Raw genomic sequence first — 18,108 nt, forward strand, 5'->3', positions numbered from 1 at the left:
GTGCTTTTTTTCTCAGAGCTCTTCCTTCATCTGGCCAATTTGAATGTTACGGTTGGTCATATCAATTTCCTGAAAGTAGCCTCTGGGTCTCAGTATGTTCACAGAGTGACGTTTCTGTCCTTAGAGTCCTCAGAACGTGAGTCCATCTGCATCTCCAAATCCACCTACTCCCACCTCGCCCTTGCAAAACAATTGCTGAGATGATGAATAGCCAGCCCTGCACCAGATGAGGGACCACTGAGGTCATATCTGGATTGTATTCAATGACAGTTCAGTTTTAACTTCAAGCCAAAGCCAGAAAGCTAGATGTGCATATCTCAGTGTTAATTCAAGAGACCACCCAAAGGATTCTTGTGGACCACCAATGGCCCACAGGCCACATTGAGAGCCATATATAATGGTCTAAGGAAAAGGTAAAATGAGTCCATTTAAAAATAAGGAGTTTTGAAAGCCCTGGAGAATAGGCATCACAATTAGCATAATCAATCCCCAGATTGCTATGGGAACTGAATGTGAGCAGAAAGGCTCTTGGGAATTTTCATCGGAGCTATAGCAGAGTCCTTGGGGAATGGTCCCCAGCTGGGGGACACGAGTAACCCTTTCCCTTGGTAGAGACACTGCTGCTTCCAGCTCTATCTGGAGTGTAAATTTTTCCAAAGATAAGACAAGTGCATTGTTCTGGGCAAGAAGGTAAAATATGATGCCAGAACAAAAGACATGAGTTGAGACAAATTATAAAAAAGAATCTGGGCACAAATTAAGATGGCCATTTAGATGCTTGATGTTGATAATAAGCTGATACTCCATAACTTTACCCACGGGTTATCTGGGGTGTTTGAAAGAGCTTCCCCACCCCACCCCACCCGACCCCCAATTAGAAAAGCTCACTGCAAGAAATTCAGAAAAGTATAAAGAGGAAAACCACCCAGAGTAACCACAATTATTGGGGACTAGATCCTTCCAGGCATAGTGTGTAGTGCGTGTGTCTGTATGTTTCAAACAAAATTGATATTCATACTCATACTATTTTGTAACCAGCTTTTTTTTTAACTGTATGGAAGCATAAATCACATGCCATAAAATTCACCCATTCTAAACATACAATTCAGTGATTTTCAGTAAATTTGCAGTGTTGTGCAACCGTCACCACAATCCTGTTTTAGAACATTTCCATCATAGGGGCCAGCGTTTTTCACTTCGTCTGTTGTGCCCATTTTTCCATGTCAGCGCAAACCAAGTGGCTTCATGACCCTCTGCTGTGTAAACGTGTCAGATCAGTGTCAATACTGGTGTATATTTAGGTTCTTCTGCTTTTTATTTAAATTTTTATAGTTACAACCACGTACATACATACGTTTGAATTTGTCTAAATATTTTTACAAAATACATTCTTACGAGTGGACTTTCTGGGTCAAAGAAGCAATACATTGCAAATTTTCATTTATATTGCCAAAAAGCCCTCAGGGAAGGTGGCGTAAATTTATCCTCCCACCAGTAGGATATGACAGGTCTGACTTCTTTGTACCCTTGATAACGGTCTTTTTATTCTTTGTCAATCTGATGGGAGAAAAAAACGATATATTTGTTTTTCTTTAGTGTGAAAAGATCACTCAGAGAATCAGTATCTTTCATACATTTATTGGCTTTTTGTGTGTTCTTCTTTTGGGAATTTCCTGTTTTTCTTTTGAAATGTTAGTCCTTTTTTTTTTTTTTTTTTAACCCCATTTACTTATAAGAGATCTTTTCCCCTCAAGGTTATTAATACCTTTTCACATATGCTGCAATATTTTCTAAAATTATTGCTTCTCTTTTAGTTTTTTTGTTTGTATGTATAACATAAAAATTCTTTACCCATAGGTTTGTAACACTATGTATCTGCCAACAAAATGTAAAGCACTTTGAAAATACAAAAAAAAAAAAAAAAAACAACATTATTAATGACTTTCTTGTCTCCATGTAACAAGCATTTATAAAGTGCCAACTGCCTGCCATGTATCTGGCCGGCCAGTACGGATCAAGTGTTGAACAGAACAATGCAGTTCCTGCCCTCATGGAATTTTCATTCTGGTGCTTCATTCCTTCTCCTTTCTTAAGACTTTTACTGGCTCAGAGCCTTACTTTCTAAACTACAACTCAGGGAATTCAAAGTAACTTGCAAGCCTAGAATATACAAATTACAAAATTTATGCGTTCGTTAGTAAAAGTGGAGAACATTCAACAAATATTTAGTGGGCATCTCCATGTCTGGTACTATTGATGGTTTTGGAGATTGAATGCCAAACAAAGTGGTCCCCACTCTTGGAGCAGAGTTTATTTTAAATTAAGGAGTTCAACCCCTTGAAGCCTAAGTAATCCAATTTTGTGAAATGATATATTGTCTTGCTAATGTAGTATTTTTTCACTTACCGGTCTTTATTAAACAAAAAAGATCAGTTTTTCACTTGCCCAAATTGAGCTTATCTTCCTAGATAGGAGGAAAACGTTTCCCAAAAGATAACTTGAAGGAAGTGTTTTAAAATCTATAAAGACTAAAACACTAGTTTATCTTGCCTCATAAACTAAGTTTATGTATATACATGTGTAGGCAGCTTCGTTCTTTTCATTTTTTAAAATGTTTGGTAACAAAAGCAATTGTTTTAAACTTCAAGATGAAAATTCCCCAATGGTCCCTTTAAAAAAAAAAAAAGGGCATTTGATCTTCAGGCCATTCTATGTGGAAAAGACAAGACTTTTAAGTCAGTGGAGCTGGATGCATTGTGACACGCCACCTGGCTACCACAGGGAGAGGCTGCCATCCTTACTCCCACAACCTCTGTTTAGGGGGCTGCAATCTACCCCACCCCCTTCCCAGTGACTTCTGTGGAAGTCCATCTTAGATGGGTAGAAATTATGACCACTTCAAAGCATCGGCTTCAGTTGGGATATGCAGGTAATTCCATGCTCTACAGTCACATTAAGAGATTTGGAAGAAACAGAAGGTAGATTCTTGCTTTGAGAACAGTTGAGATGCCCTCTGTATTGTGACGCTAGCCACGAAGGGTGATAGCACAGCCACCAGAATCGCCGAGCCAGGAGGGAAGAAGGCAAACTCTAGGCTCTTTGGAGGGTCATAAGAGGAGAGCCTCATGTTTGGGAAATTCTGCAAATGATAAGGAGTGGTGGTGGGTGGAATAGGAGAGGGAACAGAGACACCGTCCGGAAAAAACGCTTGAAAGAATGTGCAAATGTTAAGTAAACCACTTCCATCCCTAAAGACAAAGACTTCGTGATAAACTACAATTAATAAAATGTCCCAGGATTGATGTTTGTTCTTTGTCTTCAACAAATGATTCCCTTTAACCTAATTGCTCTCTTCCAATTTAATTCAGGAGTGGGAGACCATACTTGCTTTATAGAAATTGGCTTTGCCTGGCCGCAACATCTGTTTGGGACAGCGGTGGCCACCACGATTATTCTATTTCATACTCAAAGTTATTGCTGTTGTAGATGAATGGGCCCAACCAGCATAGACTATTGTACAAGCTGAATTCCTCACCACCGCGGGGTGCCAGGCATTTGGTTAGCAGCTGTGGCTGCTGCTTGCTGCTAAGGTATGAACAAATCACCCCACTGACGAGCTGAGCTCAGGGTGGTCTAATTAAAACAGACACCACTTGGATGCGACTTCACAGGACCTTGGAATGCAGAGGGATTTAGGGGTCATCTAGTCCAACCACCCACACATTTCCAGGGAGGCCTGCAGGAACTAAATCACTCCTGTCCCAGCCTGAAAAGACAGACACACCACATGCGTTCCCACACGCACGTCCCAAGATTCTGTTCCATACACTCAAACTTTATTTGGTTGCTTGGGTGGGGCTAGAGAGGAGAAAGAGGAGAGAGGCGAAGGGCCGGTTCAGTAGGGGTGGTTCATGGTGTGCTCCATGATGGTCTTCAGCGCCAGCCATGTCTCCTGGGCCGTGGGGATGATCTGGGAAGCTGGCAGCAGGAAGCCATAGCGCCCGGTGTCCCGGAGCTCGAAGGTGTAGGAGTACTTGATGCCCTGGTTGTAGGTCCAGTCAATGGTGCCTCCACTGGCTCGGTCTGGGGCAGAAGCAGAAACGGGAACGCAAAGGTCCATCATTTTGAAACATTTCCGTGGGCCGGGCTGATGGTCCAGAGCCCAGAGCCTCTGCACTGTTCATAGGAGTCAGCGTCTACGCAGTGTTTGCTGTTGACCAAGCAGCCTGACTTCCTCCCAAGACCTCCCCCGAAGGGTCTCAGCCCAAGGGGCCAAGAGAGGCAGACCAGCAATGGTTCTCTCACTGAGGGATGCAGGCGAGTTCCTACGATTGCAAAAGCCCCACTGAAAGCTGCCTCCATCCTCTAGTAACCACTTTGTTCAAAACTCCAAATATACCAGAGTTACCGGCTTGGATAACCAGGATTTGTCCCCCAGGGCTGTGGTCTCCAGGGGAGAGTGCAAAGGGCCAGTCAAAGCAAAAGCCCCTTGTCTGTCTTTTCAGAGGAAACTTCGCCCAGATTTGCAGTTACCAATTATGAAGCTGCTTTCAAATTGAGCAGGCAGTAACCTCCTGCTCTATAGTCACATTTAAAGAAATTTGGAAGGAACAGAAGGTAGCATGTCAGAATTTAACTTAACAACATTGAATGAAGCAAAATCCTTTTGACTAAGGGTTAAAAGAGTTTCCAAAGAGGGCCTGGAGTTCAAAATCAAGGCCAGCCCTAAGGAGAATTGTGACCCACTCACCCACCAAAACCTGGGCACTCCAGGCAGGAAGTATGTGAGAAGTGTGTGCCATCCTCCTAGCTCTGTCCCTGCCCCCTGCTTCTTCAGCGCTCCTGCCTTCTGTCAGCTGATAAACTTGGTGGATCCCTCAGGGCCCCACGGGACCTGCCCGCACCCCACCTGTCGCTACAATCCTGTGCGGTTATTCGGCTGCAACCATAAGGGTCTCCATGCTATTCTCACTATTCCTACTCCAGGCCAGACCACACGGTAGGACCTCTGTTCTAGCTCCTCTGTCTGGAAGCTCTCCCCCAGATAGATAGCCTCTTGGCTCCCTCGCTCATTTCCTTTAACACTTGCCCAAATTTCACTCTCAATGAGGCCTCCCCTTCAAACCCCGGCCTGCTCCACCCCCAGTATTCCTGAGTCCCCTCACCCAGTTCTAGTTTTCCTTTTGCCCCTGGCATTTATCACCTAACAGACTGTATCATTTACTCCTTCGAGTGTAGTGTCAGTCTCCTTGTCTAGAATGTAAGTTTTCTGGTCTCCGCTTGTTTGATTTCCAAGCAAACAAAACAAGGCCTGGTGGCTACAGGTGCTCAATAAACATTTGTTGACCTAATTCCATTTTCATGTAGCAGTGCGCCTTCCAGGGGCACGGTATGTATAAGTAAGCTGGGAAAAGAGAGAATATATTCCCTAACGGAAGGACATTGGAAGAGGAGGATTTTGTAAGTTGAGTTTCTTGGTGAGGTCAAGATGCCAGCAGAACTCTCCGCCCTCTCCATGCCTGAAGCTGGACTTAACCCCAAGACAAAGGGACAAGAGTTCTCAGAGGAACTAACATATTGGTGTGACGGTATCACAGAAGGCCAGTTCACATCAGGAAAAGCCACTGCTGCCCCCCAAGCCAGCAGTGGTAGGCATGGCTGGGGGCCGTTCTCCTCTCCCATGCTCCCAGACTTGGGCACCCTCGGCTACTTCCTCCAGGAGGGACGCTCCCTGGGGCAGGAAGAGCCAGCGGGGCTTCCTCCCGAGGGCACCCGCAGAGACCATGCACCCACTTACAGATTGCTTTGATGATGCTGCCGTACTTGAACTTGGTGCCATACAGAGAGGCCAGGGCGGTCACAGCAGACTTGGCCAGCTCATCCTGGAGAAAACACCAAGCAAGACCAGCTGTCATGGCCAGCAATACTGGGCCCCCAGCATAGCAGGACCAGGCAGGGTGACCCGGGAGCATGCACCCTGTAGCATCGGGTCCCCAGAAGAGAGCACAGGGCCTGGTAGGGCCTGCAGGATCACCCCTGTAGCTCAGTAGCCCCACAATCCTCCGACTCTGTAGGGTGTCTGGCTGGTGCTTCCCTGCCCTTCAGTCAAACTGCAGCTCCCAGGGTGAACTTGTGGTACAAGCTCAAAGTCTAGCCCTGCCCCTCACTCTGTCATGTGATGGAAGTAACTCCACCACTCTGTGCCTCAGTTTCCCAGACAAAAAGGGAGGTTAGTCTGCCTTGCCCCAAGGCTAGACATCCCAAGCCCTCAGGTGTCCGGGAGAAAGAGGTGCTTGGCACTGTGCAGGCTCTGGCACCTTAAGCAGGTCTGATGGATGAAACCCCAGGCCCGCCCAAAGCTGCCTTGGGGAGGGGCGGGCAAGCAGGGTCAGCACACACCAGCTCATTGTGGTCAGGGGCTGGGTCTGTTGTGTAGCCGTAGGGATACAGGAGGAGCTGGGAGTAGCTGTGGATGGAGATGAAGGCCTTGATGTTCCCGTGGCTCTTCACAAAGTCCACGATGGACTTGACCTCCGTTTCAGAATTGGCAAACTTGCCATGGTAAGTCTCTGAGCAGGGGTTGTTGCTGGCTCCCGCCTCTGTGGGAGAAGAAAGGGGGCAGTTGGTATTCCTTCCAGCCAAGTGGTGTGGCTTCCACAGCTTCCCGTTCGTTGCATGGAGATAGGGGTGAGGTGAGATGCAAGAGGGCTCACCGCCACCCCCAGATTAAAGAAAGACCAGGGGCCTTCTGTAACCTGAGGGTCCCACCTCCCTCCCCAGCCAGGCTTGAGCAGACGTGATGAACAAGCCAGGGAGGTGAGAAGGGCTCCTCAAGCAACACTGGTTCTTGCAGTGAAGTGACAAAGGGAAGGAGCTGAGGTTGTGCTAGAAAACCCCTCGGTAGGTTTCAGACTTGAATTCCATGGGGAGGAACTTTCTTGTTACAGACAAGGGACCAGTAAGCCTCAGAGTGCCACCTTCCTCGCTGGGGGTGACATTCCCACCACCCCCACCACCCACCAACCGCTGCCCTCGCTGCAGGGGCAACAGGACAAAGGAGGGTGAGAAGTCATTCTGGGTTGTCCCATCCCTGATCCCCAGATCACACTGGGCCTTACTCCCAAAGCCGGCATCCCAGTTCCGGTTGGGGTCCACGCCGATACAGGAGGAGCCAGGTGTGATCGATCGAGTCTTGCGCCACAGGCGGTTCTGAGGAAGGAATCAGACACTTGTCTGTCACTGTCGCCATGCTAGGCTGGGGTTCAGAGTCCACAGGGAGCAGTGTGGGCTGCAAGAGGCCTCCATCAACACAAAGCACCCCAGCCCGAGCTTGGCTGTGGACACAGCTTGGGTGTGGACACAGCATGGAATCACAAACCATTTTCAACTGGTTGTCAGAGGGGAAGGTCTTGGTTGGAGGAGAATGGAGGAGACAATGGATGCTGGTGGAAAGTGAAGAAGGCACAAGGTGCACCCCCTCCCCCATTTGATTGGTAGCAGGCTGTACCTGCCATAAAAATCAAATAGAACCAGGACGTAAGGTCTGGGGCAGTGGGTCTCCACTGGGGACAATTTTGTCCCCCCACACCTGGACATTTGGCAATGTCTGAAGATGTTTCTGGTGGTCTCAGTGGTGGGGGGATTGCTATTGGCATCTAGTGAGAGTCAGGAGGCTGCGAAACACTCTGAATGCACAGGGCAGCCCCCACACCAAGAATTATCTGCCCACGCTGTCAAGAACGCCAAGGTAGAGAACCCTGGTCTAGGGGGACAGGCCTGTTCGCCCTTCCCCTGACTTCCGAAGGTTGAGATTAGGGGTGAGTAGCTTGTAGGGCTCAGAGGCCAGAGGCCCACCCTGCTTTCCCCAAGAACAGGAGAAGGTATATACCTTGGTATGGGTGAAGACAAAGCCATCAGGGTTGGTGACAATCTCCAGGAAGATGTCCATGTTGTCAAGAATGGAGGTGAGAGCGGGGTCCTGGCCATAGTCTTGTGTGATCTAGTTGAGGGTAAGAGGGTAGAGGGGCAGAGTGAGCCAGGCTGGGCATCTGCCATACTAGAGCAATGGACGCCTGCCCTCGGCCTCCCTCTGCAGTCAACAATTCTGAATGGGAAGGGGAGGCTTCTGTGGGTCTTGGACACCCATTGGGCCAGAGCCCCCCCACCACCACCACCCCATGCTTACCTTCTTTGCAAACCAGATCCCACTGGCCTGGGTGACCCACTCCCGGGAATGAATGCCTGTGTCGATCCAGATGGCAGGACGGTTATTTCCCCCAGTGCTGAACTGGATGAGAAGAACAGGGAAACGGTGTCATCATTGAAGGGGAACATACCCCGGGCCAGAGGCCGCCTGCTGTCTGGGTATCTCAGGTGGAGGCTCTGTTTGTGGAGCCATCATTCAGGTGGGGTGACCAGTTCTCTGTCGGAGGTCATAAACAAACTGATTTATTTATCTGGATTACCCCAACCCCAGAATGCTTTCCATAATGTGACACTGGATTGGAAACATTTGGGTCACTTAAACATTTAAATTGTGTGTACGGGTATGCCTGGACATTCATCCCTTTCCCCGCGCTGGCATGGGAAGTTCGTATAACGGTGTCTTCCCTGTGACCGTGAGCTCACCTACACACAGACATAGGTGCCCATTTTTGCACCTATGCCCGAGTGTACCCACACGCAGGCACCCATTACCTTCAGCACGTAGATAGGACGGCCTTCGTAGGTGCTGCCAATCTTGAGCTTGCTGACAAGCTGTGGGTGCTCAGCCACTAGCATGTCCATGAAGCCATAGATCTGAGAAGGGAGGGTGGGGAAGGCCGATTGTAATGGCTTCCGGGCACCTGGATGCCTCCCTCAGCAGCTCCATTAGCTGGCCAGCTGTGAGCCGTGGGCCAGGCCACCCCGGCCACGTAGACACAGAGCAGGTGTCACACACAGCCAGGCCGGCCCTGGCTCTGGCTACATTTCACCAGCGCGATGAAGAGCTTGGTGACAGTGGGACATGGCCCCAGGGCTTCCTCACCTCATCCAGGGGGTGGTAAGTGGCATAGCTGAAGGTGTCGGTGGAGCTGGCCCGAGCCTGGAAGGCGAACATCTGCTCCTGCTCCTCGTCCAGCAGTGACTGCAAATCCTCAATCATGATCGTGTAGTCGATGCCATGGGCCTCCAGGAAGACTTTAACGGCCTGGACGCTGGAGAACGGCACTCGGACATCGATGGGGGAGTCAGGCTGGGCAGGGCCCCTCCAGAAGTCCAGCTGGGGGGGACAAGAACTGGCATTGTCACAGCAGACCGGGAAGGGCCAGCCTGGTGGCAGGGCCTGTGGGCTCCCGAGTTGGGTGTGCGGCATGGATGTTGGGGCAGAGACAAAGGGAAACCCTGGGCACTGGACAAAGTCCATTGTGGTCAAGGAAATGGCCCAGGAAGCAGAATAGGGGTGCTTTGAGACAGCAAAGCGCGTATTGAAACAGGGGTCCCCACTTTGCTCAGAAGCTCGAGGACACCAAGATTCAGGACCTGGGGAGTTGAACTGCTTTCTAACAGGCATCAGTCCCATGACTCCTTTCTGGGTGTCTGGGGAGAGAAAGCCCAAGACCCAGGGGTTGCTGGGGGGCTAGGGTGGGTCCAGCTGGCCTGAGAGGTACCCTGGGACCGCAGGATAGGCTCCCCCGATCGTCTGACCTGCAGGTGCTCCAGATACTCCAGTTCCGTCACCTTCTGGACCTGGGCTTCATCAGCAGCAGAGATGCGGAGCACCTGGTGCCTGGGCAGAGTGGGGGGAGGATGAGGGTGTGAGCAGCCCCTTCCGGCCATGCACACTCCCCACGGAGGAGGGTGGCAGGTGGTCTAGAAACCCCAGGCTGGGCCTCCGTGCTCTGGACTGAGTAGGGGGAGGCAAAGGGGTCTTAGCAATAAATGGTCTGGGCTCTTTAGATCGTTCTGGACGCTGCTGCGGTCCCCACTCCCAGTTTAGACTTTATTTCTCTCTCCAAAGCCAGCGAGGCCTCCTCCGGTTTCCTCTCCTGGAAATTCCTCGTCAGAGCTCAGTTTCTCCAGGGCTCAAGAGGCTGTCCTGAGACACTAGACCCCTTCTCCGCCCTGGTCCCTGGTCAGCCTGCCTCCCAGGCTGTGCTAGTCTGCTCCTTTCTGGCCATCTCCCCATGGGACTGTCTGTCCGTCTCCTCCAGACTCTGGCTGGAGGCTGAGCCCTCCCTATCTCCCCTCTGAGCACCCCCCCTCTACACCTTACCCCACAAAGTCCTCTTTGCCAAGGACGGCCCCCAGCAGCACACTCAAAATCAGTAGCCCCCTCATGCTGCAGCTAGTTGGGAAGGTCATCTGAGACTGGGAGAAGGTCCTGGGGCCTTTTAAACTCTCCCAGGACAGAGATCTCCGGGCTGTGCCCAAGGGTTGTCCTTCCCCTTGCACCTGGGCCCTGTCCCACGGGGAAGGGGGGGTGGGAGTGCTGAGCTCTGATACCTCACCCTCCCTGATAAAGTGACAGGGAGCAGGGCAGCTGGAGAGATAAGCTGGGCCTCAACCCCTTGGCCATGAGGGGCCAGCTTGGGCCTGAAGGTCAGCTGCATCATAAGGTCTTCCAGTGGGCACCCAGCTCAACCACAGCCCACAGCCCTGAAGCCTACGACCCCGGGCACCCACGGCTGGCCCCGAGAGTGGAGACAGAGCCAGGACTCTGGAGTGGCCACAACAGCTGGGGCCTTGTGTGAGAAATACCCTTCTCCCACATGCCTCGGTGCCAGCTCTTTTGTTCTTGTGACAGAGCAAGCCTGGACCCTCGGGCCCACCCAGCTTCTGTACGTGCTGGCTCTTCGCCACACTGGCTTTGTCCAGGACTGCCCCTGCCCTGTGTGTGGCACACCCCCATCTAGGGGAAAACCCCTTCAAGGACACTTCCCAGCCCCTGTCCTACAGTGTCAGCAGCCTGTGGGAGTCCGGCCAGGGCAGCAGCAGCTGGGCCAAGAGCCCACCTTTCGCCAGCCTTTCCCTCCACCCCCATTGCTGGGATCAGGGTTCCCCTCGATGGGAACGGTAAACAGCCGTCATCTGAGTAGACAGTGTGGTGGTGGGAACAGGGCCAGACCCTGCTGGGACTGCACAGCGTACAGGAGAAACTGGAGCTCACAAGGGGAATTTGCTCTGGCTCTGGATGCTGACCTCACTGAAGAGACATCTAACGCAAATACACCCTGATCCCTAGGGGCCCCCCAGGGCTCCTAGCACAATCTGGGGCCCCTACTCCGTGTCAGGGCCTCAGGCTTGGGCGCTGACAACAGCCGAGGCAGCCCTTTCTGGTTTCTGTCTGTCCCATCTGCCTCCCTCCCCCAACCTCTAACTGGCTAACCCTTCTATGGCAGGACAGAGTGACCCTGTCATATTCATCCACAAGTCTCTCCTATAAATTTCCTTAACCAGGAACCCTCTTACCCGTTCCTCATATTCTCCTCATCTCTTAGAGCTTTGCAGTCTTCTCAAGCTTTTTAATCTATTCCCCACCAGGAAAAAAAGGTTTTGTAGAGCTTTCTTTAGTTTGCATTCTGAAAACAATATTTATTTTTCTATGTCTAAATCTAAAGCTGTCCTATCATTTTGACTCTGTTTCATGTACACTACACATATTGGGGGTCGGGGGTGTTGACTAATTCTTGGGCCTTCTGTGAATCCCTTCCACTAAAGACAAACCCATGAGAAAAGGGAGGAAGGGTGGGGAAAGGGCAGCCTCCTGAGAGGGCTGCTTGCAGCCTCCAACCAACCATCTAAGGTGTCCAAGTCATATAATCCATGTTCTTGAAAAGTTGGAAAAGGTTAATTCAGGGCTACACACTGAAATCAGGGCCAGTGCTGGCAGGAAACTGAAAGCACAGGGACGGAGGAATTTAGGTCTCAGGTAGAGGCTAAGCCTAATGTTCCAGGTTTCTCCAAAGCACTTTAGGAAGGTGAAAATGGCCTGTTGGTAAAGACCAGTTTGCTAGAATGGAACCTGGGGCAGAGAGCCACAGCTCTGCCTTCCCACCCAATGGGCTTGTCTCACAATGGTCCAACGCAAGGGCAAAGATGAAGGCCCTGAGGCTGAGAGCTGGGGGAATCAGCAGAGCACCAAGACCTATTAGCCTGAGAAAGAAACCACCAGGCTGGCATGTAGATTCAAGGACAGATGACCGGCTAAGTGCCCGGAGGCAAATACACGGAGGCCTGCTGTAGCCACGCTGACTAGTGCTCACAGCGGCCCTCCCCCTTCCTGGTTGAAGAAACCCAGATTGCGTGCAGACGTCACCCCTCAGGAAAGTCACCCCATTCCCAGCTCAGGGCCTAAGTCTAAGACTAAGATAGCCCGGTTGCCAGAGAATGCCCAAGCATGGTAAACAGAGGCTCTAAGACAATGCTCAGAGACACCCCCCCCCCAACCAAAACCTAGAAAATGGGTTGTTAAAGAGGCAGAAGAACCAATCCCCCATGTCCATCGTAGGGACCAAAGTGAGATGGTTGCAGAGAGCGCAAACAGATGCAATCAGAATGGCTGGATCCAGTAGCTGAGTGAGACCAGCTGTCTCCCTTTGGCAAGTGTGTTTAAGGTTGTATGTGACACAGTCGTGTTCCTGGGAAGCAACGTCTATGAGAATTTAGGGCCGCTCTCATGTTCGCCGCCCAGTGTCCTCCTCCTGCTTATCACAGCACCTCTATTTTCCCTCAGTGACCACCTTTCCCAACTCAGGCCATGCGATTAAAGAGAATCTCCTCCCCCACCCTCACTCCGGCTCCCGGGACGAGCCAACAAATTCCATTTCTTTTTTCCCCTCAAGCTTTTCCAAGTTGGTTTTTGTGTCACATGTGACTGAAAAAATGCACAGCTAATGCAGACCTTCTCTAACTTCAGAAGAGAACAAAGTGGGAGAGGAATGCCTTCTAAAAGTAGATTGCCACAAAGCTGTTATAAGATTTCAGGCAGGTCACTGCATATCCCTGGGCGTCCGTTTCCTTGTATATGAAATGAGGAAGTTGGTCAGAACCATCTCCAGGGTCCCTTCCAGCTGTGACACTCTCTGATTCCAGGACATTTGTATTTTTCACCCCCAAACAAATCACAGCTGTGTTGACCTGTCTAAGCAAAGGGGAGAGAAAGGCTTTCCAGGGTTGTGGGGAGATCAGAATAGAGCCACAGGGGCACTGTGGCTTGGAATGGGTAAGTGTTCCCAGGGCAGTGAAGGTCAAAAGGGGCCACATCCTGCTGAGGCTGCAATGGCGGGTGGCAGGGCTTGGGGGTGGTTTGGAAGGCTGGGAGGAGGAAGTTCTGACAGGGGCCTCTTTGAGTTTTGTTTTCATAACTGAGTGCCCAGAGCCTGTTTGTTTGCTTTGAAGCTGCAGACCTGTCACTTCAAAGTTGGCAGTGGTGCTTGTCTCAAGTGGAGGCAGAATTTTTCTCTGGAGAAAGTCACCTGAAGAGAGACGTGCTGCAATGGGTCTTTAAGGAATGTCAAGTCAGAGCCCAAATCCCAGAACAGAGACAGGGAAGAGAGAGGAACGAAGCAGGAACGGCCCACAATGTCAACGGAAAAGGGGGGAAGGGGAGGTTTGCTTCTGACTGAGCCTGAGAGAGGAGCTGGGGAGCCCTTAGAGGGGCGTTCCTGCACTTGGGGTGCAGGTTGGGCTGCCCCTGCTTCGGCCAGGGAGCAGGCAGAGGATCAAAGAGAGCAAAGGCTGTAGGGAGGGAGGGGTTGCTTCACAAAAGGACACGAACCAACTCCCATGCCAGCATCCAGTTGAGGTGTTTTATTGTCTACATTGTCTTTCCTTTCTGTATGCCCAAGTGAAATTTTGTGAAATGTGACCCTGAGGCCTGAGCTATGCTTTGGGGAATCGAGGGAGGTGAGCTGAGGGGCAGGAGGCTGAATGGACAGCCACAGGCCTTGGTGAAGCTGATTAGGGGAGAGCGAGAGGCCAATTGCAGACCCAGGGGCAAGAGGCCAGCACGGACAAGCCACAAGAATGGATTTGCAAACATGCCCTCACTCCTGAGGATTGTCCCAAATACTTGAGGAAGGAGAGTCTCTGAAGGCTGAACAGATTGGAGTTGTCCTTCAGGACACCCCTCCTCCTCCCCCAGAAGACAGTTATTTGCCCCCCACCAGTGCCTTCACCAGTGTGTGATGCACTGACAGGCCCAAAGCTCGCCGGATTCTATCTCCGTTTGTACTAAGTGGCTGCCTGGGCCTTCTTATGTTTCTAAAGAAGCTTTTTTAAATGTGATTTTTTTTATTTTTTTTTTTGTCGAGTCCTTTTCTCTCTGGCCCTGTGTGCAGCTGTCAGCGGGGAGACAGAGGAGGATGGCGGAAGCACCCCGACCCCGGCCATTAGCCCATCACCCCGGGCCGCTGCCTCCCACCCTGCCCTCACACAGGACTCTTTCACATTCCAAACTGCCTGCCTGGTTTGTTTTTTTAAGAAAGCAATAACCGCAGCACATTCACTGTGGTTCTTTATGGCTTTCCATATGTATAATCGCTCTTTCTCTCTTCAGTTTTTCCAATGTTTTTTTCTTTTAAATAAATGCTCATAAATTTTACTGGTGAAAAGGATGAAAAAACATACCTAAAAAGAGCAGTTTGTTGGGAGAAAAAAAAATAAAAACCAAGCCGAATGTAGAAAAACTAAACTCCTGTTTAGCATTATATACCTAAGATATAAAAATTAAAAAAAAAAAAGTTCAGGTTTTATGAAAAAGAGAGTATTCTGTAATATCTAAAACTTGCATGTCTAAGTCTTGAGCTTTTATTTGATAAACGTAACCCCCCAGCCATCACCTCCGGTGGCTTACTGAGAGACCCCATCCATCGTAGGAGGAAGACCCTGGCTTTAGTCCCCTCTCAGCCATTAGGTTGATGTGGGACCTTCCGTTGGATGATCCAGAGACCCCAGTCTTTATAACTGCAAAATGAGGGGTTTGGATTAGAAGCATTTAAAGGACGCTTTTATCTGGAAAGTTCTATGGTTTTATGATTAAGTCAGTGTGGGGACAGAGTCCCAGAGACCAGATTCCAGGCTCTCGGCCTCGGCCTCACGTGGAAAGGTGCTGGCTCGGGTAGTAGATGGCCATCAGCTGTAACTAGTTAACCACTGGCGACTAACTGCCGTGGCTGAGCTAGCAAGTGCAGATTGCAGGTAGCAAGGGGTTGGTTGGTTGGTTGGTTGGCAGAGAAGCAGACGGCGGATTGCGGATTGTGTTGATCCTAGTTCCTGGGTCTCCAACCCGGCCACCAGCGAGAATATAGTGGTATGAACACCCTATTCATGGCTCCGTTGTTCCTTTTTGACCTCCCCCTACCCTGCGTTCTTATGCGTGGAGAGGGACCTGAGTCCCTGCATGCCAGTCAGTCACTTGATAAACTAGAGTGAAGAAATGGATTTGGAACCCGCTTCAGATCCTCTCTCCCCTCAGACAAGCTGCAGCAGATTCTGCAGGCTGCCTTCGCAATATCGATTCTCCCCTTCCTCCTTACCAAGAGAGCTCCCAAGTGCCCGGCTATAACGTGATTTCCCAGCCTTCCTTGCAGCTGAGCATGGCCACCCGACACAATCCTCGCCAATAAGATACAAATTTAAGTCCATGGTTGGGCCAACTCAGCTGGCTCACATTTTTTGTGCCTTGCCTTTCCTGCCGGGAATTCAGTCAGTTGATGGAGATAGACGAGGGGTCCAAATGACGGCAGTGGCAAAACAGAACAAACCAGAGGAGCGTAGGTCCCCAATGCATCAAGGAGTCACCGAACTAGACTGGGACTGCCCACCTCAGACAACTTCTTATGTGACAAAAATAAAACCCCAATCTGGTTAAGCCACCATAAAGTGGGTTTCTGTCACATGCTAATCCTAGTCCTAATTTGTACTAGGCTGAGGAGGAGAAACGATCTTTCAACAAATATTGAGCACCTCCTGTGTGCATGACAGGAAACGAATGAGGATGAATAACCCAGACATGGCCCTTACCCTCACAGCTCTCAAACTAGTGGCCGAGACTAACAACAAATAAAGTCAATTGATTATTATCATTGCTATCAAGGAACTAAGGCTTTGGAAAAGAAAATCTACATCCAGTGGATGGGCCTAGAAGGGCTAGTGAGGAAATGATATGGAAGAGGAAAATTTAAGGAGTGGACCGTTTGAAGGGAGAAGAAAGAGTATTCCAGACAAGGAGTAGCTACACATGCAAAGGCCTCTAATGGGGAAGGAAGTGGGAGGAAGCTGGTGAGATTGGGGCTGATGAGCAAGGGATGGAAACAACACAAGAGAGGTAAGTAGGGCTGGCCACGCAGCACCCTGGGCTGGTTTTTATTTTCAGTCATTGATTTTTAAGGAGGATGGGTGTAACAAGGCACCCATCTGAAAAGCAGTTTCAGCCCCAATTTTTGTGGACCTGTTGACTGCGCAGAGATCTGGCCAATGTGGCTGTAAGAACAAGTTCCTGGCCCATCATCCTCAGGGGTTTGGGCACATGACGCAGGTTCACCTGAAGGTCAGTCCCAGGCTTGCCACTCAGTCGCTGCGTGCCCTTTAACCACTATCCTCTCTGAGACTCCTCATCTGAAAACAAGGACAGTAAGAGTCCTATGTCTTAGAGCTGTGAGGAGGCAATGTGTTGGACCCTGTAACTCATTTAGAACCATGCCTGGCACATACTAAGTACGATTAGGTTGATGCAAACGTAATTGCAGGCTTTGCCTTTATGTTTAACCTTTTAAACTGCAATTACCTTTGCACCAACCTAGTAGACAAGATTTTATTATTTTCAGTGTCCCTGGGCACCCCCCACCCCCCCGGGGTCCAGATAATCCTGCCTCTAGGGCAATGCTTCTCCAACTTAGCATTAGCATCACCCAGGTCCCATCCCCAGAGATTCGGATTCCATAGGCCTGAGATGGCCTGAGAATCTGCATTTCCAATGAGCTCCCAGGTGATGCTGACGGTCTCACAGACCACACCGCTTTAGTCCAGGGCCAAGGCAGCCCTTTGGGAATATTTTGGAGAAGGATGATGGGCTTCTCGTTATTGTAACCACCTTCAGCCCTAATGGACCATGGCAGAAGGTCCCAAAGCCCCAACTCCCCCTGAGAGACTCGAACATGTTCCTTCTGGGTGGCAGGAGAGCAGGGATCAGTGGTCCTCCGCCTTCAAGAGATCTCAGAACTCCTGAGGCAGATAGTAAAAACGCAGATTTGAGGGGTCCACCCCAGAGATTTTGTTTCAGCCTAGGGGTGGAACCCCAAAATCTTCACGTTAAATGACTCCCCATGGATTCTGCTGCAGGTGTGGCCACAAACCATATTTGGATAAATGGTAACATAGTGGTTTTGGAGTTAGACAAACTCAAGTTCAAAAGTACTTCTATAACTTTCCATCTATGTGGCGTTGCCTAGCCTTTAAAACCTCTCCAAACTGCTTTCCTTATCTGAAGAATGAGCATATTAATACAAGTGATATCCTCCCCATGAGGATGAAATAAAAATATTGTGCAGAGGACCTAAAAGTTATAATCACAGGCTTTAGTGTGCAGAGGTATAAAGTGCTTCATTTATCTACGGCTTATATTAACTTAACCCATAACCTCGTATTTCCGCTAATAGAAAAATTCAGCTTAGAAATTCTAGCTCACTCACACCACTTCCATCTTAAAAACAAAAAAACCTCAGTCTTCTTGGGGAAACTGCAGACTGAATTGGGATTCTCTCCTCCTCTGTTGCTGGCTCTTCCCCAAGATGAATCGGGGTTCTTTAGGGGTTCATTACTCTGACTTCCTCAGGCCTGGTCCTGGGCATTGGCATCTCGTCAATGCCCACTGTGTCATCATGGTCGCTGGCCGAATGACCCCCCGGCCTTGGCCTTCTTACCTCTATCTCCTCACCTGCAACCTCATTTATTTGCTCAGAGTTCTCAACAGCTGTACCCAGCCATACAGTTGCTTCTAAATCACCTGTCCAGACCCCTTACTCAGCCATTGTTCATCTGCTGCCAGGTACTATGTTGGGCATGGGCCTTACCTAGAGTTTTGATCACCACTGACCCCCTCCTTCCACTAACGGGTCCAACATGTGT

At 50.0% G+C, this 18,108-nt stretch overlaps 1 protein-coding gene across 1 annotated transcript; it reads right to left on the bottom strand.

Moving 5' to 3' along the window:
- Positions 1 to 3,814: 3,814 nt before the first annotated feature.
- On the bottom strand, positions 3,815 to 10,410 carry CPA1 (carboxypeptidase A1). The gene is made up of 10 exons (XM_019750047.2): positions 10,256 to 10,410; positions 9,688 to 9,769; positions 9,029 to 9,262; positions 8,698 to 8,799; positions 8,186 to 8,287; positions 7,889 to 7,999; positions 7,119 to 7,209; positions 6,400 to 6,599; positions 5,798 to 5,882; positions 3,815 to 4,083 (listed from the first exon to the last, which is right to left on the bottom strand). The coding sequence occupies exons 1-10, from the start codon at positions 10,342 to 10,344 to the stop codon at positions 3,896 to 3,898; spliced, it is 1,284 nt and encodes a 427-aa protein (XP_019605606.2). The 5' UTR covers positions 10,345 to 10,410; the 3' UTR covers positions 3,815 to 3,895.
- Positions 10,411 to 18,108: the final 7,698 nt, after the last annotated feature.

The sequence above is a fragment of the Rhinolophus sinicus genome, linkage group LG11 (assembly GCF_036562045.2).
Source record: "Rhinolophus sinicus isolate RSC01 linkage group LG11, ASM3656204v1, whole genome shotgun sequence".
NCBI classification, from domain to species: domain Eukaryota; kingdom Metazoa; phylum Chordata; class Mammalia; order Chiroptera; family Rhinolophidae; genus Rhinolophus; species Rhinolophus sinicus.

Excerpts from the sequence above, each read along its gene's own strand:
- CPA1 (XM_019750047.2), bottom strand. The coding sequence starts at position 10,344 with ATGACCTTCCCAACTAGCTGCAGCATGAGGGGGCTACTGATTTTGAGT. Across the intron at positions 9,770-10,255 it reads GGCAAAGAGGACTTTGTGGG|GCACCAGGTGCTCCGCATCT; the intron begins GTAAGGTGTAGA and ends CACTCTGCCCAG. Across the intron at positions 8,288-8,697 it reads GTCCTATCTACGTGCTGAAG|TTCAGCACTGGGGGAAATAA; the intron begins GTAATGGGTGCC and ends CTTCTCATCCAG.